Here is a 23,667-nt window from a genome sequence, read left to right as displayed (position 1 = left end):
GTCAGACTCCAAAATGAGAGCAATTGTTGCACAACCTGTAAACGTCAGAACACAATGATCTACTGGCACACTTTTCGGAGAGGGAAGGAGGCTTATAAAGTACATCTTACAACTCTTATAAATAACATCAGATATCGATGAATGTTCTGCGGATCCCAGTCCGTGTGACGAAAACGCTGATTGCACCAACAGTAACGGTTCTTATAGCTGTACTTGTAAACAAGGATTTACTGGAAATGGCACAATTTGTGAAGGTATACGCGTGTCAGAATGTCAAAACTATTCTTTTCAGTGAAATTGTAAAAGAATATTTATGGACCTTGGATAGGTGCTAAGAGATTTTCCTTTTTACTGCTTCAGATATCAATGAGTGTTCCGCCAGTCCGTGTGATGAGAACGCTGATTGCTCGAACACTGATGGTTCTTATAACTGTACTTGTAAACAAGGATTCGCTGGAAATGGAACAGTTTGTGAAGGTATAGGAGAAAGTTGGTTAAAATTATCTCACTGTATTACATTGTGCAGCAAAATTATTTATATATTTTAGTGTATTTACATTGCCGAGTGAATGGCACAGAAACGGATGAACGAATTATTTTTCTTTTTATCACCTAAGATATCGACGAATGTTCCCCTTTTAATTTTAGAGATTTGGATATTCCTTCTTTTAGAGGTTTCCTGTCCCTCATCCTCTCCCCGTTTTAGCGATCTCTTTTAAAAAATACCCCCTTACCCGAGCGATCATACTATACTAACTAACATTTACTTTACTATTAATTACGTCAGATATCGACGAATGTTCTTCGGAATCCAACACTTGTGACGACAACGCTGATTGCACCAACAGCGACGGTTCTTATAGCTGTACTTGCAAACAAGGATTCACTGGGAATGGAACAACTTGTGAAGGTAATACCCATGCTTGCTATTTCATTTCAGATTCAGTAAAATCAAATTGTACCTACAGTTAAGTTGGCGCACGGGCGGATCCAGGATTTCAAAAGGGGGGGTGGATGGCAGACCATTAGGGCCTAACCCTAACCCTAACCCTAAGTGGCGGCAGGCGGCGAAACGTGGCGTAACAACAACCAGACATGAGCGAGAGCTAATTTTTTTATCTTTATTTATTTTCTATTTCAAATAAAGTGACATTTCGAATTTTTTTTTTACTGACAAATGGGGGGGGATGGATATCCACCCTATCCACCCCCCCCCCCTGTATCCGCCCCTGTGGCGGGTTACTTCAGTAAAAATGTTAATCGTTTCTATTTTTGCATCACATCAGATATCGATGAGTGTTCTGCAGATTCTAGTCCGTGTGACGAAAACGCTGATTGCACCAACAGTGACGGTTCTTATAGCTGTACTTGTAAACAAGGATTTACTGGAAATGGGACAGATTGTCAAGGTACAAACCGTTTGAAACTTGTCAAATATTTGTTGTACTCAAGATTTTCTTAATGATTTCTGTATCGAGTATGTTAAAAAAATATTACTCCCCAACTCCCAAACAATCAAAATAACTTGCAATCAGATGTGTTCGAATAACACATCTGATTAAGTGAAACCAGAAACCCATAAGGGTTGAAACGTGTAACTCCCTATGATTCGCATTGTACAAAGCGTTTGCACATTCGTTTTTACCATATTTGGAAAAATGAAATTACTAATTTTAAAAACACGAAACAACTTTTTAAAGACATGTTTCGGCATGACTTATGCCATCTTCAGTTTATTGAGAATTTAAAATCTAGGGCTATATATATACCCAAGCTACAAATACAAAAATAGAAATGTATACAAAGTAAAATTACAATAACAAAAGATAATGGTAAAGCCGTTACAAAGTGGCAGGTACTGTCTGGTACTGTCTAGAACAGTAATTACTCACAGTGTGAGCTTTAGACCGTTACTAATAGAACAAAAGATTAAAATAAAAAGGTGTTGACATGCTGCACTTGAGTGTTTAAATCTGGTTTTAAACTATTAATGTAAAAGGCCTCTTTTAATTTAAGAAAATAAACGGTTTGAGCAGAATCCAAAATTTTAAAGCAATCAGATGTGTATAAATTTTTGCAATTAGATGAACTGTTAAGGTGTTTAAAAACATGTGAATTTTTGTCAGTTAAAGTATGCTCTTTGATCCTTGTTGAAAAATGACGGGAAGTCTCGCCAATATAACGGGAGTTACATCCCGCACAAGTAAATTGATAAACAACAGAGGATCTAATAGCATCAGGAATGGGATCTTTAAAACTGAAAAAATTCTTTATTTTAAAAAGAGGAAAAAACTAACTTGATGTTTAAGTCGTGTTTTTAAAATTAGTAATTTTACTAGTGCTAACAAGGAAATATGGAAAAATGAAATTACTATATCTGGATTAAATTGAGTTAAATTTTCCTGTTTCATCTTCATGAAGTAGTCTGGAGAACTTCGCTTAGATACACTTAATGAATTTCTTTAGTCTCTGTGAGAAATTTACGGCGTTTAGGTCGAAATTCAAGCAACTTACTGCAAAACCAAAAATTATGTTGCGTGTGTCATTACGTGTATAAAGCATTCGCGTACAATTTCGTGTTTCGAAATATGGTACTTAGCAAAATGAATATTCAAACGCTGTGCGCGCGCGTTACACGTTTCAACCCTAATGGGTTTCTGGTGAAACAACAACAATGAATGGTAAGAAAACAGATGACAAAAATATTTCTCTTTGTATCACTTTAGATATCGACGAATGTTTCGCTTTTAAGAGACTCCCTGTTCCCCGTTCGTCATTCTTCAATTCCCCGTTCAAAGTTCTAGAAATTTCTTGTAAGAAATACCTTCCCTCGGACGATCACACTATACTAACTAATCATTCACCTTTACCATTACGTCAGATATCGATGAGTGTTCTGCGGATTCCAGTCCGTGTGACGAAAACGCTGATTGTACCAACAATGACGGTTCTTATAGCTGCACTTGTAAACAAGGATACACTGGAAATGGAACAGTTTGCGAATGTAATATAATTACCATACATGCTCCTTCCACTCCAGATTCAGTGAAACCAAATTGTAACTGCAGTTAGGTTGGCGGGTTACTTCAATAAAAAGGTTAATCGTTTTTATTTCTGGATCACATCAGATATTGATGAATGTTCTGTGGATCCCGGTCAATGTGACGAGAACGCTGATTGTGTCAACAGTGACGGATCTTATAGCTGCACTTGTAAGCAGGGATTCACTGGAAATGGGACAGTTTGTGAAGGTAGAATCCGTTTGAAACTTGTCAAAATCTTTGTTGTACTCAAGAGTTACTTAATGGTTTCTGCACCGAGCATGCTAAAACAGGATTACTCCCAACTCCCGCACAATGAAAGTAACTTGTCTTGTCTTTCCTATGAAATCTCCGTGTCTTTCCCCTGTCACAGCGTTCACGGATTGTGCGGAGCTAGTATCTTGACCTACCTAGACTGTTTTTTTATAAGATTTATTGCTTTTGTATCACATCAGATATCAATGAGTGTACTCCAGAATTCAACCCGTGTGATGAAAATGCAGTTTGCACCAATACTGATGGCTCTTCAAACTGTACTTGTAAACAAGGATTCACAGGAGATGGAATGACTTGTCAAGGTATGCGAAAAGGAGTTACCTACAATTCCCATACTACGCATGTTTCATTTCATGTCGTTTTTTCGTTGCGACCGGTCTTACATGATGGAATTCATTGATATAAAGCTATTAAAAATTTAATGAACAAACCGTTTTTGCAAAAGTTACCGCACAACGTGATTACGTAATTAAAACATTGTCATGTACATGTATTTATAGAAAGAATAACATGTTCCTCTTCTATGCACATCAGATATCGACGAGTGTTCTGCGGATACGAGTCCGTGTGACGAAAACGCTGACTGCAGTAACAGTGACGGTTCTTTTAGCTGTACTTGTAAGCAAGGCTACGCTGGAAATGGAACAGTTTGCGAAGGTATTGCATAAAACATTCAAAATTTGTCAAAACTTGGGGTCACAAGCAGAAAATGACATATGATTCAGTTGCTTGTAATTTCCCTAATAACTTTGCAATAGTGCAAAAAGTATGACTGTGGGGATGAACCATTTTTGGTCATAGACCCGTGTTTCAAAAAGAAAGTTTATGGTTATTCCTTTTCTATCCTATTAGATATCGATGAGTGCTCTGCGGAATCCAGTCCATGCGATGACAATGCTGAATGCACCAACAGTGACGGTTCGTATCGCTGCACTTGTAAACAAGGATTCACTGGAAATGGATCAGTTTGTGAAGGTAACCGAGCGTGCTTTTACCGACACATGTTGGCATTTAGTTAAAAACATACACGTAATCACTTTCCAATTTTACTTAATCAGATATCGACGAATGTTCAGCCGATCCCAGTCCGTGTGACGAGAACGCTGATTGTACCAACAGTGACGGTTCTTATAGCTGTACTTGTAAACAAGGATTCACTGGAGATGGAGCATCTTGTCAAGGTACAAGAGAAGCCGTTATAATACCCTTTAAACCATGGAATGATTAACATATATTTTTACCTTTGGGTATCAATTAACTCTACTTGGGTGAAATGTTTCATCGTCGTGATGTCTCTTTCATCTCAATGAGTGCAGAGTTTCTCTGGTCAATAATCAGTATCGAGAACAATGACTCCATCAACGGGAAAATCGATTTTACAGCAACAATCAGAAGCGTGTCTCTCGAACTGAAGTACAGAACAAGCACAAACACAACAAAGGAACCCAGTTTTTATCCAATTAAGTTGTGATTTGCATGAATCGTAATAATCCTGGCTCTTTTCTTGTCACTTCAGATATCGATGAGTGTTCAGTGGATTCCAGTCCGTGTGACGAGAACGCTGACTGTACCAACAGTAACGGTTCTTATAGCTGTACTTGTAAACAAGGATTCACTGGAAATGGAACACTTTGTGAAGGTATGAATAAATCACATACAATACTAACAGAGCTTGCTCGCAGGGTGAAAAAGCTGGCGGATTTCTCTCCAATTGACATTCACAAGGAATCAAGGTGCGCGAGAAAGTTGAAAGAATCAAACCCTTTCCTTCTCAATAAATTGACATAAGTTCTAGTATAAGCTGCAAACGGCATTACTCTGAAAATGATTTCTCTTTTGTGTTATTTTAGACATCGATGAGTGTTCAGCAGATTCCAGTCCTTGCGATGAGAAGGCCAACTGCACTAACAGTGACGGTACTTATAGCTGTACTTGTAAACAAGGATTCACTGGAAATGGGACAGTTTGCGAAGGTATAAAGAATATCGTTGCATACGTAGATACAGAATAACAAACTAAAGTCGCTATGTTCCTTTTACTGCTTCAGATATCGATGAATGTTCTGCGGATCCCAGTCCGTGTGACGAGAACGCTGATTGTACCAACAGTGACGGTTCTTATAGCTGTACTTGTAAACAAGGTTTCACTGGAGATGGCTTATCGTGTAGTGGTAATTTGCGACGCTTTTTCTTATTTCTCCCTCCTGCGATTTTAAATGCATTTTTCTACAAAAGCAGACATTTAAAATTTAATGTGACTTATGGACACGGGCCTGGTGGCCCACATTATCAATGTCTAACTCTGCGATTTCCTTGTCATGTAACAACTGAAATTTCTCTTTTGCTCCACCCACTGATTGTCATGAGAGCTTATCCATTAAAATTATAGTTATCTCCAGACGGTAATAAATTTTCTCAACAATTTGCTAGAAGCCGTGTTCACTTCTGGTATAAGAAAAGCATTATGACACATCGTAGCGCCAACCTTTCACGCGGACCCCTAGCTTCGGAGTCCAACAAACTGCTTCTTATTTCCCTTGTCGTACGTGTGGAAATTGCGTAAAAATAAATTTGTGTTTCTCGAGTGTTCATCTAGTAACATTGACCCTCGATACTGCTTGTAATGGCTCACTCTTGTATCTCATTAGATATTAATGAGTGTGCTCCTGAGTCCAACCCATGTGACAAAAATGCAGTTTGTATCAACACTGATGGTTCTTCAAACTGTACTTGTAAAAAGGGATTCACGGGAGATGGCATGAGTTGCCAAGGTATGTCACATTAACAACCGTTTAGAGCTACCATTACGGCAAATAATGTACTTCCTCATCTCAGACAAAAAAATGGTTTTATGTATTTGGTGATAAAAGACTTATTTGTTTGTTTGTTTTCAAGTTTGTTTGTTTGTTTGTTTGTTTGTTTGTTTCTTGTAAGAAAAATGTCTCAACAGGGATTATTTGCTTTGGTTATTCTAAGAAAACTCATTAATGCCAGGAAAAACCAGCCGCTAACTTGTCCCACCCTAGAAGATGAAGACGCAAGCCACCTCCCACAAGGAAACACTGAAACACGGTCCAATGGTGTTCCCCAACGACCGCATTACTATACGAATAAGAAGAGATACCTGACACGGGGATCTACCGCAATAAAGTAATCATTTTCCTTTTCTATCGCAACAGATATTGACGAGTGTTCTGCAGAGACCAATCCGTGTGATGAAAACGCTGATTGTACCAACAGTGACGATTCTTATAGCTGTACTTGTAAACAGGGATTCACTGGAAATGGAACTGTTTGTGAAGGTAAAGCTAGGAAATGGCTGATTAAAGTTATATTTCGAAGCTTCGAATACAAAAAAATCTTTTAAATGAGTCATTTTTCCTTTTTTATCACTTCAGATATCGATGAATGTTCTGCGGATCCTAGCCCGTGTGACGAGAACGCTGATTGTACCAACAGTGACGGTTCTTATAGCTGTACTTGTAAACAAGGTTTCACTGGAAACGGCACGGTTTGCGAAGGTAAAGTGACAAGATGATTCAGGTAATCATTTGGATCATTCTTTAAATAAATCATTTTTCTTTTTCTTTCACTTTAGATATCGATGAGTGTTCAACGGATTCCAGTCCATGTGACGAAAACGCTGATTGCACCAACAGTGACGGTTCTTATAGCTGTACTTGTAAACAAGGATTCACCGGAAATGGAACAGTTTGTGAAGGTATACGCGCGGTTATTTTTAAAAACAAGAAAAGTTTTACATAAAGTGTTGTGATAAATTGTATTCCCTTGTTGAATCCATTTAGACATCGACGAGTGTTCAGCGGATTCCAGTCCGTGTGACGAGAACGCAGATTGCATGAACACTGACGGTTCTTATAGCTGTACATGTGAAGAAGGGTTCACTGGCAATGGGACAGTTTGTGAAGGTATGAAGAATATCGTTGCATTTGTAGTTACAGAATCAAGCTAAAGTCGCGATGTTTCTTTTTATTATCAGATATCGATGAGTGTTCTGCGGATCCCAGTCCGTGTGACGAAAATGCTGACTGTACCAACAGCGACGGTTCTTATAGCTGTACTTGTAAGCGAGGATTCGCTGGAAATGGAACAGTTTGTGAAGGTTTTTGCAGTGTTTCACTAACGAATCCTACTAAGGCTTTTAAAATATGCAAAATTTCGTAATTAAGACAAACCAACTATTTATGTTTTCTATTGCAACAGATATCGACGAGTGTTCAGCGGATCCCAGTCCGTGTGACGAGAACGCTGATTGTACCAACAGTGACGGTTCTTATAGCTGTACTTGTAAACAAGGATTCACTGGAAATGGTTCACTTTGTGAAGGTATGAGAGATGCCGTCCTCTAATTGGAAAATTCCTTCGATTCCTCCACCATTCTGTTGAGTACGGACACTTGTCGCAAGTCTAATAATTTAAAAATCGAAACTGGCCCCGTCTGACTTTCTAAGATGACTGCGCACCAGAAGCACCAACAGCTACTTGTAAAATTCCCTAAAACAGCTCAACAGAGGTTGCTTTAAAAAAAAAATAATAGTATAAACAAATCAATAGTAACAGTCAGCTGGTTATCATAATTTAAGTAGCTTAATTTTGTTTCGTTCCTTGATATCAGATATTGATGAGTGTTCTGCTGATGCCAGTCCGTGTGATGACAACGCTGATTGTATCAACAGTAATGGTTCATACAGCTGTACTTGTAAACAAGGATTTACAGGAGATGGGACAACTTGTGAAGGTTTGTAGGAAGAAAAAATTCTAAGATTGCAGACAAGCTGGTGGTTTCACATAAATTGATCCTTAATCAGACCATAAACCGTCTGTTTTATGGAAATTCTGTGTGGTGTTTGCGTCCATTTTGAGCGAAGCCATGTATTAACAAATTCAACTAATCATGTGTATTTTTTATATATATATAAAAAAGGGGATTTGGCGCATACAAACGCAGCAAGAATGAGTCAGATCTGTTCTCTGAGTTAAATTAATTGCTTCCTCTGCCTTTAAATCAGATATCGATGAGTGTTCTGCGGATCCCAGGCCATGTGACCAAAATGCTGATTGCACCAACAGTGACGGTTCTTATAGCTGTACTTGTAAACAAGGATTCACTGGAAATGGAACAAGTTGTGAAGGTAAAATAAATGTAAGCGGTTATCGCTAAAATATGTCACGCGAATTCCTTCCAGAAACGAGACGTGCAGTAAATAACGTTTCCGTGTTCTGTCAAATTTAGATATCGATGAGTGTTCTGCAGAATCCGACCCGTGTGATAAAAACGCAGATTGTACCAATAGTAATGGTTCTTATAGCTGCACTTGTAAACAAGGATTCACTGGGAATGGCACAATCTGTACAGGTATGTACTGACTGCATGTTTACAGAACGACCTTGTTGGTTGTGGGTGGCTAAATAAACCAAATATAAAGCGGTCTTTGTTCATATCTTTTTCTTTAAAACCTTCCTTTTGATTTTTATCAGATATCGATGAGTGTTCAGCGGATCCCAGTCCATGTGATGAAAATGCTGATTGTACCAACAGTGACGGTTCTTATAGCTGTACTTGCAAACAAGGATTCACTGGAAATGGAACAGTATGTGACGGTATGTAAGAGGACATCGCTAAAATATGCCACACGAATTCCTTCCAGAAACGAGACGTGCAGTATATAACGTTTCCGTGTTCTGTCAAATTTAGATATCGATGAGTGTTCTGCAGAATCCGACCCGTGTGATAAAAACGCAGATTGCACCAATAGTAATGGTTCTTACAGTTGTACTTGTAAACAAGGATTCACTGGGAATGGCACAATCTGTACAGGTATGTACTGACTGCACGTTTAGAGAACGACCTTGTTAGTTGTGGGTGTCTAAAATAACCAAATATAAAGCAGTTTTTGTTTATGACTCTTCCTTAAATAAATTATTTTTATCAGATATCGATGAGTGTTCTGCCGATTCCAGTCCGTGTGACGAGAACGCTGATTGCACCAACAGTGACGGTTCTTATAGCTGTACTTGTAAACAAGGATTCGATGGAGATGGGGAAACTTGTAAAGGTGTGCGGATACATTACTGATAACAATCAATTGTTTTTCATAAATTACCTGAAGTAACCAATGAACTGTCCTTTTCATTGCATAAGACTTTGATGAATGTTCTTTGGAGCCCAGTCCGTGCGATGACAACGCTGATTGTACCAACAGTGACGGTTCTTATAGCTGCACTTGTAAACAAGGATTCACTGCAAATGGAACAACCTGTGAAGGTATATGCGAGTTTGTTGTTTTAACACGCCACCTTCGAATCCTGTTTTGTATGAAATTGTTTACGTTTTTGACAGTAGATTTAATAGCAGGACATGAAGAATAAACACTGGTTAGCTTTTAAAGGAACTTTTTTATGGATTTAAGCTTAGACATAAGAAATTGGGCACGAAATTGAGTAAAAATAATCACTTGAAACAGTGAAGGAACATTTCATAACACAGGGAATGCAAAAGAAGGTACGGATAGACAAAAGTAAAGGAAGACTAAAACAGATTGCATCTACTGGGTTTTTTAACTGTTAGGCTAAACAGTTTTTAAAGTTAAACTCGTTTGCTTATTTATAACTGTTAGTTTTAACGCTGGAAGACGTATTTGTTTGTAAGGGAACCATGGTTTTGTCATAAAGATCCACAGAACTAATTTCTGCACTAAGAATTAGTTTCATTGCGAGTATTTAGCAAAAATTAATAAAATAGACTAAACTCTGTCATGACACAGTCCCTTTAATCCCAGGTTAACGTTAACCGGCTTAAACAAGATGAGTTTTCCTCAAAGCCATGCAACGAATAACCTTTCCCTATCTTATGGCCTATAGATATCGACGAGTGCTCAGCAGATACCAGTCCATGTGATGAAAACGCTGATTGTACCAACAGTGACGGTTCTTATAGCTGTACCTGTAAGCAGGGATTCACTGGAAATGGGACAGTTTGTGAAGGTATACCACAAAATGTTATTGAAAGTTAACGATAGCTCAAGTGAAGTCTGCAGTATTGAACATTGTTTGCATAAATTGATCAATAAGTAACGTTTCCTTTGTCTATCACATTTAGATATCGATGAATGCTCTGTGAATTCCAGTCCATGTGACGAGAACGCTGATTGTACCAACAGTGACGGTTCTTATAGCTGTACTTGTAAACAAGGGTTTGATGGAGATGGGGAGGTGTGCAAAGGTGAAAAGATTGTTCTTTTTAACTTTGATTTCGAGTATTTAAACATTCTTTGTTGTATTTAAAATACTTAATTGTTTTTACCCTCTGTTCCGTTAGATTTTGATGAGTGTTCTTTAGAACCAAAACCGTGTGATAACAATGCCAGTTGCACCAACATTGACGGTTCTTTTACCTGTACTTGTAAACAAGGATTTACTGGAAATGGCACAGTCTGTGAAGGTATGCAATAAGGAATGTATGGACACGAGAGAATTGAAGTCATTAGTTTTAGTCATGTAAACAGTGTGTATATAGTGAACAATGTAATGTTGACCTGCGAACTTGTTTTCCGAGACCCAACGTAGCCTACAGTGTATAATAAGTTTTCGTCCCTATACGTTGCTTAGCAACTGATCGCATCCCGATGGAGTGACAACGTCTGCAGTGCTCTCAACTTTTCTTGCCATATTTTGATTGGAGAATAGATTTCCGAAGTGCGAAGATTTTCCCGGTCTTAATCGTCATATTTCTTTTCACACTAATTGATGCTTTCTTCCTTAGTAAAAGGTTAGTCCATATTATGCAAGCTCCATGTAATGATGTTCTTTCAGAATTGAATGATAAGGAATTCATAGTTTGTTTGGGACGTTTTTACAGACCTATCCTATCTCGAGTTTCACAAAGCGGAAACTAAGCTTTAAAAACAAGCACGACAAGCAGGGAGAACACGGTCATTTTATTATTAACCCATTCTTCTCTGTCGTATCCTATAGATATTGATGAATGTTCTGCGGATTCCAGTCCATGCGACGACAATGCTGAATGCACCAACAGTGATGGTTCTTATAGCTGTACATGTAAACAAGGATTTACTGGAAATGGAACAGTTTGTGAAGGTATAGGCGGTGTTACTGGTAGGAACGATCCTTATGTGGGCGTATTTGCACAGGTTACCAAGGAAAGGTTGTCAGAAGGCTTAAAACTAAGCACTTGTCGTTTATATCCCAACAGACATCGATGAATGTTCAGCAGATTCCAGTCCGTGTGACGAAAACGCAGATTGCACCAACAGTGACGGTTCTTACAGTTGCACTTGTAAACAAGGCTTCGACGGGGACGGCGTTTCTTGCAAAGGTACATAAAAAAAATAAATCACTTTATTTAAGTGTCAATGTATTTAGCACGGCTGTGCTCACTGAGGACACTGTAAATAGTGAAACAAATATTATAGATCGAAAAGAAACTTGTTGAAATCCCAACTGACAGGAGGCTAACCACTAGGCCACGCAGCCTCCTATAGCGATATCATAGAGACATCATTCCGTCTAAACTATTAGTTTGAGTCTTGACAATATTTTTGTTGTACGGGAAATTAAGTAAATGATGTCCCTTTTCATTACATCAGATTTTGATGAGTGCTCTTTAGAACCCAGTCCTTGCCACGACAACGCCAACTGTATTAACAGTGACGGTTCTTACAGCTGCACTTGTAAACAAGGATTTACAGGAGATGGTGGTGCAGTGTGTAAAGGTTTGAAAGAAAGCTGTTAAAAGAACGCAATCCACGGCGCCTTCATCACAGTCAACCATTGGCATTTTCCAATACGTGAAACAAATCGGTCACTTTCTTTCATACTATATCATCGGCCACCGTCATGTTTTTGTTTTATGTCCTGTTGTTTCATTCTTTTGTCAGATTAATTGGAACAGTGTTCAAACAAAACTCGACATCGTCACTTTTACATCCTCTTGTTATGAAGTGATTTTTAGAGAGTTTATAGCCGTTTCTCTCTTATCTCTCATCAGATATCGATGAGTGTTCCGCAGATTCCAGTCCTTGTGACGAGAACGCTGATTGTGGCAACAGTGACGGTTCTTATAGCTGTAACTGTAAACAAGGATTCACTGGAAATGGAACAGTTTGCGAAGGTAGAAAGAATGGTTCGTCTTCTCTAAAGTCAACTTAAGGACATAAATAAGCTTTTTTTTTACAAAATAAACAAAAACGTATTTTTTTTTCTTACAATCAGATATCGATGAGTGTTCTGCGGATTCCAGTCCGTGTGATGAAAACGCTGATTGTACCAACAGTGACGGATCTTACAGCTGTATTTGTAAACAAGGATTCACTGGAAATGGCACCATTTGTGAAGGTATGATTAAATCAAATACAATATAACAGGCCAGCCATTCATAACAGATCTTCCTAGTAAGTAAAAGCAGGCCTTTGTACAATCAAGATAAATCCTCATAAACAAGAAATAATTGTTTCCTTTTATCACATCAGATATCGATGAATGTTCTGCGGATCCCAGACCATGTGACGAAAACGCTGATTGTACCAACAGTGACGGTTCTTATAGCTGTACTTGTAAACAAGGATTTGATGGAGATGGCGTGACCTGTGAAGGTAGATGCATGGTGTCAGTTTACTTCTTGATCAAATATTTTCTGTAAAAATTTAGTAAATTATTTCCATTTCTATTGTACTAGATTTCGATGAGTGCTCTTTAGAACCCAATCCTTGCCATGAGAATGCCGATTGTACCAACAGTGACGGTTCTTACAGGTGTACTTGTAAACAAGGATTTACTGGAGATGGTGGCACAGTGTGTGAAGGTTTGCGAGTATATCTGTGAAACGCAATCCACTGCGCCTTCATCACAGCCAACTGAACATTGGGTTTCACACCGTGTTTTACATGGAACAAATAAAACGTGTTCATTTTCATCACATCGAATCCATCAGTTGTCCACTTTCCTTTCCCTTCGACCCACTAACATCATCTTTATGCGCCCCTTACAACTGAATCGCAACACTGAGAAACACTGAGAAACAGTGGTACATTCCAAATATGTTTTTTAGTAATCGTATCTTTTATTCTAATTTTAATCAGATATCGATGAGTGTTCATCGGATTCCAGTCCATGTGACGAGAACGCTGATTGCACCAACAGTGACGGTTCTTTTAGCTGTACTTGTAAACAAGGGTTTGATGGAAATGGAACAGTTTGTAAAGGTATGTAGAAAATAAAACCATTACATTGCGCCTTGAAAATTTAGCTTTCGCGGCAAATGAGGAATTCCCTTGCTTGCGAGGGTACTTTGTAGGTTTAAAGGTGGGTTGATTGCTGTTACTCTCTTGTGAGTAAGTTATAAGTCCTAAAAAATAATAGAATTTTTATTTTTATTTTTAACGGTTATGTATTTTGCAATACTACAGATATCGACGAGTGTTCAGCGGATTCCAGTCCGTGTGACGAGAAGGCTGATTGTACCAACAGTGACGGATCTTATAACTGTACTTGTAAACAAGGATATGATGGAGATGGTGTGACCTGCGAAGGTAGATGCATGCTGTCAATTATTTTTACGTCTTGACAAAACTTATTTCTCAGTATGAAATTTTCGTAAATGATGTCCATTTTACTGATTGCACCAGATTTCGATGAGTGCTCTTTAGAACCCAGTCCTTGTGAAGAAAACGCTGATTGTACCAACAGTGACGGTTCTTACAGCTGTACTTGTAAACAAGGATTCGTCGGAGATGGCGCAGTGTGTGAAGGTTTGGGAGTAAATGTGCAAAGCAATCCACTGCGCCCTCATTGCAGTCAACCCGGAACGCTGGGTTTCACATCGTGTTTCACGTGGAACAAATAAAACGTTTTCATTTTCATCACATCGAATCCATCAGTAGTCCACTTTCCACTCCCTTCGACCCACCTACATCGTTTTCACTCTTTATACGTCCCTTAAAACTGACAAGTGAATCGCAATCGGAGAAAACAGTGGTACATTCGAGATGTTCTTTTTAGTAATCGTATTTTTTTCCTACTTAATCAGATATCGATGAGTGCTCTGCAGAATCAAGTCCGTGTGACGAGAACGCTGATTGCACCAACAGTGACGGTTCTTATAGCTGTACTTGTAAACAAGGATTTACTGGAAATGGCACAGTTTGTGAAGGTAGGCAAGAATGTTGTTCCATAATATTTCCCAAGTCTTTACAATATCAAGCTTAAATCGCCATGTTCTGTTTCATTCACATCAGATATTGATGAGTGTTCTGCGGATTCCAGCCCGTGTGATGACAACGCTGATTGTACCAACAGTGACGGTTCTTATAGCTGTACTTGTAAACAAGGTTTCACTGGAAATGGAACAGTTTGTGAAGGTATGTGGAATATAAAACCATTACATTGCGTCTTGAAAAATTAGCTTTCGTAACAAAGGAGGAATTCCCTTGCTTGGGATGTTACCTTGTAGGCTCAAACACTGTTTGAATGCTGTTACTTCCTTGTGAGTTAAATTATTATGCGTTAGTTATAAGTCGTAAAAAAATATTCTTTTTTGCACATCGTTATAATACTTACCTTCTGTCAAATCAGATATCGATGAGTGTTCTGCGGATCCCAGTCCGTGTGAAGAGAACGCTGATTGTACGAACAGTGACGGTTCTTATAGCTGCACTTGTAAACAAGGATTTGATGGAGATGGCGTGACCTGCGAAGGTAGATGCACGCTGTCAATTATTTTTACGTCTTGAAAAAACCTTTTTTCAGAGTGAAATTTAGTTAATTATTTCCGTTTCTATTGCACCAGATTTCGATGAGTGTTCTTTAGAACCCAGCCCCTGTGACGAAAACGCTAATTGCGTCAACAATGACGGTTCTTATAGCTGCACTTGTGAACAAGGATTCACTGGAGATGGCGCAGTGTGTGAAGGTTTGCGAGCTCGTGTAAAAAGCAATCCAATGCGCCCTCAACACAGTCAACTGAACTCTGCGTCTCACAAGAACATGATCGTTTCTTTCACATCGATCCCATCGTTCCACTAACATCGTTTTCACTCTTTATACGCCTTGAACACCTGAGGTGAATCAACGGCACTGAGCATTAAAAAAAATCTGTGAAATTGACAGTGAGTTTGTTTTGGTAATAGTTTCTTTTTTTCCATCATCACTAGATGTCGACGAGTGTTCTGCGGATCCCAGTCCGTGTGACGAGAACGCTGATTGTAACAACAGTGACGGTTCTTATAGCTGTACTTGTAAACAAGGATTTACTGGAGACGGAGAGAATTGTAAAGGTATGAGAAAATGCTTAAAAAATCATTCATGTTCGATACCGCTTAGGTATCGTTCGTATTTTCTCAAAATTTCATTTGGTAGTCGGCCTTGTACCTAGGCGAGCGACGCGTACGCCCTTCGTGATCTAAATAATGTTCTAAATTAACAGTGTTGGTTACAAACCTTTAATGTGTGTTGTGCCTCTCGTAAAAGGGAATCCTCTATATTTGATTCACAGAGACGACATGGCAGTAATCTTTATTTAATTTATCGTAGATATCGATGAGTGTTCTGCGGATTCCAGTCCGTGCGATGAAAATGCTGAGTGTACCAATAATGATGGCTCGTACAGCTGCCTGTGTAAACAAGGATTCACTGGAGACGGGAAAACATGTCAAGGTTTTTACGGATCGTTTTCATTTAAACGACGGATCTCTAGGCAGGCTTTGCTTTGGCTTGTTCCTTGTTATGAAAAGATGCCATTAAGTTGTTTTAAAATCGTTTTGCCATTACGTTCGGAAGTGAATGAGGCGGTTTTATGGCCGTCGTAAAACCAAGACCACAGATGTTTAAAAGATAGTCATTCACAAATAACTCAATTAACCAATCGGAATTTGAAGCCAAAACATGCAAACGGTGCCAGACGCGGGAAAACATGCCTATCTAAGCTAAGCTTTTTTATCATTTGGTTTTGACGTTATAAGGTGGGTGGACTAAGTCAGAAGTAATGGCAATGGCATGTGTAGTTTCCTCTTACAAATTACGTTATAACTCATTTTATACTTTATCTTGCTTTGTCTAGAAATAGAAGCCACTCCAAAGATCGATCTCGCTGTAGTCATCGGTGCCTTATCTAACCCTACACTGAAGACAATGAAGGATGCGACAAAGGTCATCATCGACAAATATGGAACTAAAAATGCGCGTTATTCCTTGATCACAAGTGGAAGAGAACCCAGCACTAAAATTGATTTTACTGATGATTTGAAAGACACTGAAGACTTTAAGAACGCTATAGACGCTGTCCAAAGACCTGAAGGCACGCCAGATTTGAAGAAAGCTCTGGATCAAGCTAAGGAAGTTTTCGACAACGCCCCACCGAGGGCTGGCGCCAAGAAGGTGTTGGTTGTTTTAATCGATCAGAAGTCAGTGAATTACCCTCAGGTGCTGTCGGCGAGTGCCAAACGCTTAGAAGAAAGCAAAATTCTTGTTTTGCCAGTGGCTGTTGGTTCACTCGCTGACTTGGATGAGCTTACAAGGCTCGCTCCAAGCAAAGGAATTGTTATGCAAATTAAGGATGCCGATGATGGAGATGCTATTGGTCAAAAGATTATGAACGATGGCGTGAAAGGTAACTATTGTCTTGAATGTTGTTGTTGTTGCTGCTGTTGATCTTGTTGTTGTTGTAATTCATGCCTTTTTGTTGTTGTTTTGTTGTTAAGGTGATTCCTTAGTATTGCATTGCGCATCCTTACTGCGCAGAATTTTACGCGTAACTAGCGCGCGCACACAAACAAAATGGCCGCTTTTTTCTATGCGGCTTGGCTCGCGAGATAGATAAATCACCGTTTTCTCGTAAACGAGTACGGTGACCTATTATTTTTTCTCTAAGTTCGAGATCAGCGATCAAATTCTTTCTATAAAATAAATACAAATCAATTTCTATGGCAGAATAATACATTATCACTGAAAACGTGTACTTTGCCAGTACTCGCAAAGGAATTATGTGGTATATACAAAGTCTTCCTGCTCCTAAACGAATACGGTGACCCCCCCTTTTTTTCGACTATTTTGCTTGTTTACAAGCAGAAGTAGGACATTAGGAGTGATGTGGGCAAAATTTGGAACATTCTTGTCTACTCTCAAGGGACTTTTTTAATTTCTCAAGGGACTGTTTTAATTTCTCAAGGAGTTCTTTCCGCTTAGTGGGCGATGAGGGTCTCTTCTTATTATTGCGTCAACACTTCCGATCTCGTGTTAAAGACGTGACTTGTCACTTCCGCTGTAGGTGATGAAAGGGTCTCTCATTAGTATTGCGTCAACAATTGCGATCTCGTGTTAAAAACGTGACTTGTCACATGTATAAACGTTATATAACAGTTATTTTTATGCGTGAGTATCTCATGGTGACACGGTGTGAGTGGTTCAGTGTTTCACAGTCTAAGCGTTGTACTAGTACAAGCGTCTCCTCCGGCCGGGCGCTAAAAACCTAAAATGAAAGAACGGAAATTATCTTTTCTTTCACAAACTATCTCTCTCCCTTTTCGTCTTTTTAACAAAACTCTTGAGAGATTTTTAAAACCTAGGAACTTGCTTTCTACTTCTCCGCTCAACCTGCGCTCAACACCCGCCATGATAACAATTGTTTTTGTCTACGTGCGTATTTTTGGACCGGAGACTTGAACTCCATTAGCCGCTGTGGGTGATGAAAGGGATCTCTTAGTATGCGTAACACTTGCTATCTCGTGTTAAAAACGTGACTTGTCACATGTATAAACGTATATAACAATTATTTTTATGCGTGAGTATCTCACCGAAAACTAGGATTGTATCGTTGCGTTAGTCACGCTTAACACGAGTGAATAATCATTTATTCGCGTTCTCATCGGTGGGTGAACGCGCCGCCGCGCATAACCTAAGGATTTGTTTTCGCGACTCGTTGCGTAGTACGCTCACGAGAAAACCTCTCGATTTCTCGGTGTGGGTGAACAAAGCGTGCAACACTTGAAGGCAATGTATAAGTCTTTCACAGACTAAACGACGCAAATGAACAAAACGCAAGTTGGACTGGTACAGGCGTCTAACACACTAAAGGAGCGCTAAATTAACCTAAAACGAAAGAACGCAAATTGTACTTTTACAAGTCTTTCACCGCACTCGTGCGTTAGTCTCGCTAAACACGAGAAAAACATATTCGCGTTTCTGGATTTCTTTTCGGTGTGGGCCGGGGGTGTGGGTATTTGAGTGTATTGACCGCTGAACTGTTTGTTTGCTTTAGTAGGCCGGAATAAGCGTATACGCGACACGAGTACTACAGTATATTCAATGTGTTTTCGATTGGGTTTTCTTTGGCTCCTTAATTTGCGGTTGGTTTTGTAAAAGCGCGTTGTTGACTTCTAGGTTTCATTTTGTGATGTGGAAGTGTAAAGTATTCAGGTAAGCTAAGTTATTTTCAAGACTTCCACTCCTAAAAGTAAAAATGACCCCCTTGCAAACACTCCATACCCATTGACAGCCAAAATAGACATCAAAAAGTCGTAGTCTCAAGAGACTTTGATTATTTCAAAATTTAAGTTCTCTTTAGGTAAACAACCAACCGGCAAAGTTTAGTTGGCAATCTATGAGCAGTTCTATTTTACGTGGATTCTAACCCGGAACCTTAACTCCGTAGTTACTATTTAATCACACTCCTATTGACCGAGAGCATACAAAGTCATGTCAAGTATCGAACTCGGTCACATGGCTACAAGAGGTCGCTAGCATTTTTAGAAAAAAAAAACTAAACCGACTCATTCAACGAGTGAAATCATTGCGCGTGTTCGTAAACGTAAATATTTTTGAAATGTTAACTTTGCACTACTCAAGGATTTGCAAGGTAACTGTACCTGTCCCACTGCGTGCAGCCTGACTTCAGAATGCGCACCAGTAACCGAACTGTGGTTTTACTTGCAGGTTCTGATGAATGTGCGCAGTGTCACACGGACTCTGTCTGTCTGAGCAAGGATGGAACCTTCACGTGCTCATGCAAAATGGGATACGCGGGCAACGGTCTTAGTTGTGAAGGTAAGAATTATTGTCGACATCTTCGTCGCCGTCATAGCGCGAATTTATTACAGTAGAGATAGTAACACAGGGAAGGGGGACATCATGACGATCGAGTGGTTTGAGCGCTAGAATCGAAATGTGTTAATCGTAAATAAAATTCTTCCACTTCGAGGACTAGCTGGTGTTGTTTCTTATACAGAAGTTCCTATTTTAACTCCTCGGCTGCACCGTCTAAAAAGCCATTGGGTCTGCCTCCTGCCAGTCGGGATTCGTAATCATGTTATGTTTGCATTGGCAATATCTGTTTCTGTCAGAGTTTGTTTAACACGTAGTCTTTCATACATTGTCTTTAAATTTTTCCACGCACGTAAAAAATTACGCGTCAGTGGAAATCCACCTTTAAGGTGGATTTCCACTGACGCGTAAATATTTACGTACGTAAAACGTGCGTAAAAAAGATACGTAGGCAAATTTCCACTGTCGCGTAAAAAATAATAAAAAGCGTTTCCTTTTACGCGCGTTGAACGTGCGTAAATGCCCGCCATACTGAATTATCAAGTCGGTGAATAGAGTGCGTGATTGTCGGCCATATTGGAGAAGTGAAACAATAAGTTGTTTTTCCTTTGGGAAAAAATCATTAAATTTTTATGCAAATATCTTGTTGTTTGACTCTTCCAACATGGCTGCCATGAAAACACTTTGTACCAAACGCTAGAAAAAGAAATGCGTGAATATGACCAAGAGGCATTTTATAAATACTTCCGAAAGACACCATCAAGTAAAAGAGGATTTGGCGACCTTCCCGGTTCCCGGCTCAAAGTCTACGTGACCTGACGCCAGGCGTTTTCTTTCACTACTGCGTTCGTGTAATTTGGTTTTGTAGCCAGTTCTATAGATTATTTCTTGAAATGTTAAGACTTTGTCGTGAGAAGTGTTTTTACATCTGAATGTTTCCCAAGAAATCGATGGGCGATTTAAAACAAAATGGTTTCCATGGTAAGTGGTGTCATGTGACGAAATCCAAAAGTATGATTGGGTAAATCGTTGCGTAACCGCAGACAGCCGCGAAAAGTTGAACTCGGTTCAACTTTTTTCAACCCCAAATCGCTACGCGCGTAAACGTGCGCGTCACGTGCGTAAATACCTGGAAAAAAACGTGGCATTGGAAATTGGACAACGTAAATTCGACGCACGTAATCGCGCGCGTAAAATTTCATTTTACGTACGTTTATAATTTTTACGCCCGTTAACGTGCGTAAACAAAAACGCGACAGTGGAAATCCACCTTTAGTCTTGAAAGTCCTATTTGGAGGGCGATGGGTGATAAATTAAAATATTTACCGACTTTAATTTATTTCATAGACTGAATGATCTAATTAACGTGCTTATCCTGTTTTGTAGATGTTGACGAGTGTGAGCTTGGAACAGATATTTGTAACGGAAACGCGTTTTGCACCAATAATGTTGGTTTGTACGACTGTTCTTGTATGGATGGTTACACGGGAGACGGTTTCGATTGTAGAGGTAAAAGAATTTTTATAACTGTCAACAACAAGGATACGCGTGTTATTTATGGCAGAAAGGTGAAGATAAAGCCATTGCTACTACCCCTCGATAGGATGCCACTATTTCACAATTTAGCGCCACCCACTGTCCGGCTATTGGAAAACTCGCAATCTGGTTGGCTTTACAGGCATCTGCTATCAATCGACAATAGGGTCACGGAGCGACCGTGGCACGGAGGCTAAGATGTATTAAACAAAACCGTCAAAAGGTCATTTCTTATTGGCATTCTTTATTTAATAGAACAGCCACTGGGTAATTTCTAAGACAAATAGATTGCTCGCTCTCGGTTTCTTTCGACTTATATTTGACAGGCGATTGAAAAACTTTAAGCTCGCAGTCTAATTGTTAATTAGCCTTTGCTCAGCATTTTGGCATACTTCCCTAACACTTTGCCCTGGTTGGGTGGAAAGAGGTACTGTGAGGGTTAGGTGTCTTGCCCAAGAACATAACACAACGATCCCCGACCAGGACAGCAACTTTGACCACTTGATCCAGACTCCTCACGCACAAATCATGAGGCCACCGCGCCTCTCACTCCAGGCACTAAAACACGAAAACATGTGGCAAACTTTATCAAGTGGTAAAAAGCAATTCACCACGAATTTTCACGATTTACCGTCAAATAACACCCCCCCCCGGGGGGACCACAACAAAAACCGGAAACTCCGGCTGAGGCCACAGCCGGACACAGACTTACCTACCGTCAAATAACACTTTGTGCATTGCAACCTCTGTTTTCATAAGGTTATGGTAATAATTTTGTTATTTTTCTTTTCAGAATCTGAAACGACTATAGGAGCAACCGGAGGCTTTAAAGGTTTGTTTGTCTACAGTTCGTAAACCTTAGTGGCAAACTCGTTTCTTTAGTCCAAGCAATTGAGAGTTTTTTTTTCTGCCTTTTCTGTGTACATTAACATCACAGCTTGCACATTCATCTGTTTAGCTAAGTCTTAGATAGGTGTGGTTCATTTTTTTGCTCATGAATGTTACTTTCTGAAGTGAATCGTTTTGAAAGTTGCCATAAGAGACCAGCAAATGGGAGTTTATCGGGCCCCAAAACTTTTTTATAAACACGTTAGTTTGTGTCGACGAGGTTTGCATAGGACCATCTTCGTTGCTTTTATCATAACATCCACATTAGCACTGCATTCCTTCACACTGAAAATTGTAATTGTGACAACTTGCAATGTTTTATCCCCTTGTAGTCATAAACGAGCATTTGGCGATCTCTTGTGGAAAGATGCTCATCCGTGTGGTACTGAACAAGGCGTTCCTAATGGGCATGCGCAGGACTGACGTGCGCCTTAACGACCCCAGATGCCTTCCAACGGATAACGGTACACACTTCCTGTTTGAGACTAATCTGACGTCATGTGGCACGAAGATGATGACTACCGACAACGCCTTCATTTACGAGAACACCATTCAAGAGAAGCCAACAGAGGCCATAATTACGAGGCTGGCCGAGGTTGACATTCCTTTCAGGTATTAAACGACATTGGTTTACCCTTGGTAACTGATTAAGCACAAGTGCTAATGGGGCCATTAGAAACTAATATTACAAATAAACAAAACAAGATTAAAATTCCCAACTAGCAGGAGGCGCACCAGTTGGCTATTCGCAAGCGTGGCTGATATGAGGAGCCTGAGTAGTTGTTCTCCGGTCTACCGTGAAACAACACCAGGTAGTGGTGCGGGACCTTCGGATTTCAAGTCCGAAGTAGTGATATATGTACGTTAATGTGTGTTGGGTTAACATTTGCTGGTAACGAAGCACATCTGGTGTCAATTGCTCTTCCTGGAGGCTTCAGGCTCCCGGGTTAGAGCAGGACTTTCTACAGTGGACTATACGGGGAGGCTTTGCCCGAAAGGGCTACCTTTTTCAGGCTGAAGGTATTTAAAAGGGTAGGGATTTTACGATATAAAGTGTAGGCAAAGTATGGGAAAATGGTGTTTAGTTATTGAAAGCGGCCCTTCACATTATTTGAAAAAGGTTACTCGGGTAAAACGTTTTAAAAAGAGATGCAGTATTTCAACTGTAGGGATGTGGTCTATGAAAGTTGGTGTTTGGACCGTCTAAACATAAGCCCATAGGGATATAAATTTTTTGGATGTGCTGGTGGAAGGAATTTTGCTCGTGTGATATGGTAGACGTTTTCAAGAGAAGGGAAGATATTCAAATATTCACGATATAGCAGTTGATAACACACATTTCTGGTATTTATTTATAAATTCCAGGTGCTGTTACCTCAAGGAGGTTCAAGCAAGCGCCATCCAGTTAGAAACCAGCAGGAAAATAATAAGAGGCAACGCCTCGGACGTCGGAATGTTAGATGTTAACCTGGGAGTGTTTAAAGATGAAGACTACACTCGTCCCTATGGCGACCAAAGCTTTCCCATTGGCGTCAGAGTTAATGAGCGGATTTTCCTGCAGCTTAGTGTTGACTCTAAAGATCCTCGCCTGGCTGTGCAGGCACAACGTTGTCACGCAACACCAGACCCTAATCCGAACAGTACGATACAGTACGATCTGATTTCAGATGGGTAAGTATGTCAAGCCAACACTTAGACACTTAAAGTCAATTTGCTCCCAAAAGTCAATTTAGTCAGCTCGATTAGCTTTTAAGTTATACTGAGTAAATTTACCTATTTTTATATTAATAGATGTTTGTAATTCAAATCTAATCTATTGGCAATAAAGCGTGTGTTGTTGTTGTTACTGGAGCATT

The 23,667-nt window shown here is 39.6% G+C and overlaps 1 protein-coding gene across 1 annotated transcript in view; it reads left to right on the top strand.

Moving 5' to 3' along the window:
* LOC144660423 (uncharacterized) overlaps positions 1 to 23,667 on the top strand; it is a 131,978-nt gene that overhangs the window by 103,425 nt on the left and 4,886 nt on the right. The window contains 52 exon segments of the mRNA XM_078521038.1: positions 132 to 254; positions 361 to 477; positions 788 to 910; positions 1,287 to 1,409; positions 2,882 to 3,004; positions 3,129 to 3,251; positions 3,497 to 3,619; positions 3,852 to 3,974; positions 4,170 to 4,292; positions 4,376 to 4,498; positions 4,834 to 4,956; positions 5,168 to 5,290; positions 5,365 to 5,487; positions 5,965 to 6,087; positions 6,496 to 6,618; positions 6,715 to 6,837; positions 6,915 to 7,037; positions 7,123 to 7,245; positions 7,317 to 7,439; positions 7,541 to 7,663; positions 7,953 to 8,075; positions 8,347 to 8,469; positions 8,571 to 8,693; positions 8,816 to 8,938; positions 9,033 to 9,155; positions 9,271 to 9,393; positions 9,480 to 9,602; positions 10,199 to 10,321; positions 10,437 to 10,559; positions 10,656 to 10,778; positions 11,312 to 11,434; positions 11,550 to 11,672; positions 11,944 to 12,069; positions 12,345 to 12,467; positions 12,569 to 12,691; positions 12,826 to 12,948; positions 13,032 to 13,157; positions 13,435 to 13,557; positions 13,762 to 13,884; positions 13,981 to 14,103; positions 14,382 to 14,504; positions 14,590 to 14,712; positions 14,927 to 15,049; positions 15,141 to 15,263; positions 15,505 to 15,627; positions 15,884 to 16,006; positions 16,410 to 16,958; positions 19,280 to 19,390; positions 20,774 to 20,896; positions 21,717 to 21,755; positions 22,144 to 22,423; positions 23,177 to 23,482. Coding sequence (XP_078377164.1) covers positions 132 to 254; positions 361 to 477; positions 788 to 910; positions 1,287 to 1,409; positions 2,882 to 3,004; positions 3,129 to 3,251; positions 3,497 to 3,619; positions 3,852 to 3,974; positions 4,170 to 4,292; positions 4,376 to 4,498; positions 4,834 to 4,956; positions 5,168 to 5,290; positions 5,365 to 5,487; positions 5,965 to 6,087; positions 6,496 to 6,618; positions 6,715 to 6,837; positions 6,915 to 7,037; positions 7,123 to 7,245; positions 7,317 to 7,439; positions 7,541 to 7,663; positions 7,953 to 8,075; positions 8,347 to 8,469; positions 8,571 to 8,693; positions 8,816 to 8,938; positions 9,033 to 9,155; positions 9,271 to 9,393; positions 9,480 to 9,602; positions 10,199 to 10,321; positions 10,437 to 10,559; positions 10,656 to 10,778; positions 11,312 to 11,434; positions 11,550 to 11,672; positions 11,944 to 12,069; positions 12,345 to 12,467; positions 12,569 to 12,691; positions 12,826 to 12,948; positions 13,032 to 13,157; positions 13,435 to 13,557; positions 13,762 to 13,884; positions 13,981 to 14,103; positions 14,382 to 14,504; positions 14,590 to 14,712; positions 14,927 to 15,049; positions 15,141 to 15,263; positions 15,505 to 15,627; positions 15,884 to 16,006; positions 16,410 to 16,958; positions 19,280 to 19,390; positions 20,774 to 20,896; positions 21,717 to 21,755; positions 22,144 to 22,423; positions 23,177 to 23,482 — 7,066 coding nt within the window.

The sequence above is a fragment of the Oculina patagonica genome, chromosome 7, assembly GCF_052425735.1.
Source record: "Oculina patagonica isolate OP01 chromosome 7, crgOcupat, whole genome shotgun sequence".
NCBI classification, from domain to species: domain Eukaryota; kingdom Metazoa; phylum Cnidaria; class Anthozoa; order Scleractinia; family Oculinidae; genus Oculina; species Oculina patagonica.
This window is presented reverse-complemented; position numbering and strand designations above follow the sequence as displayed.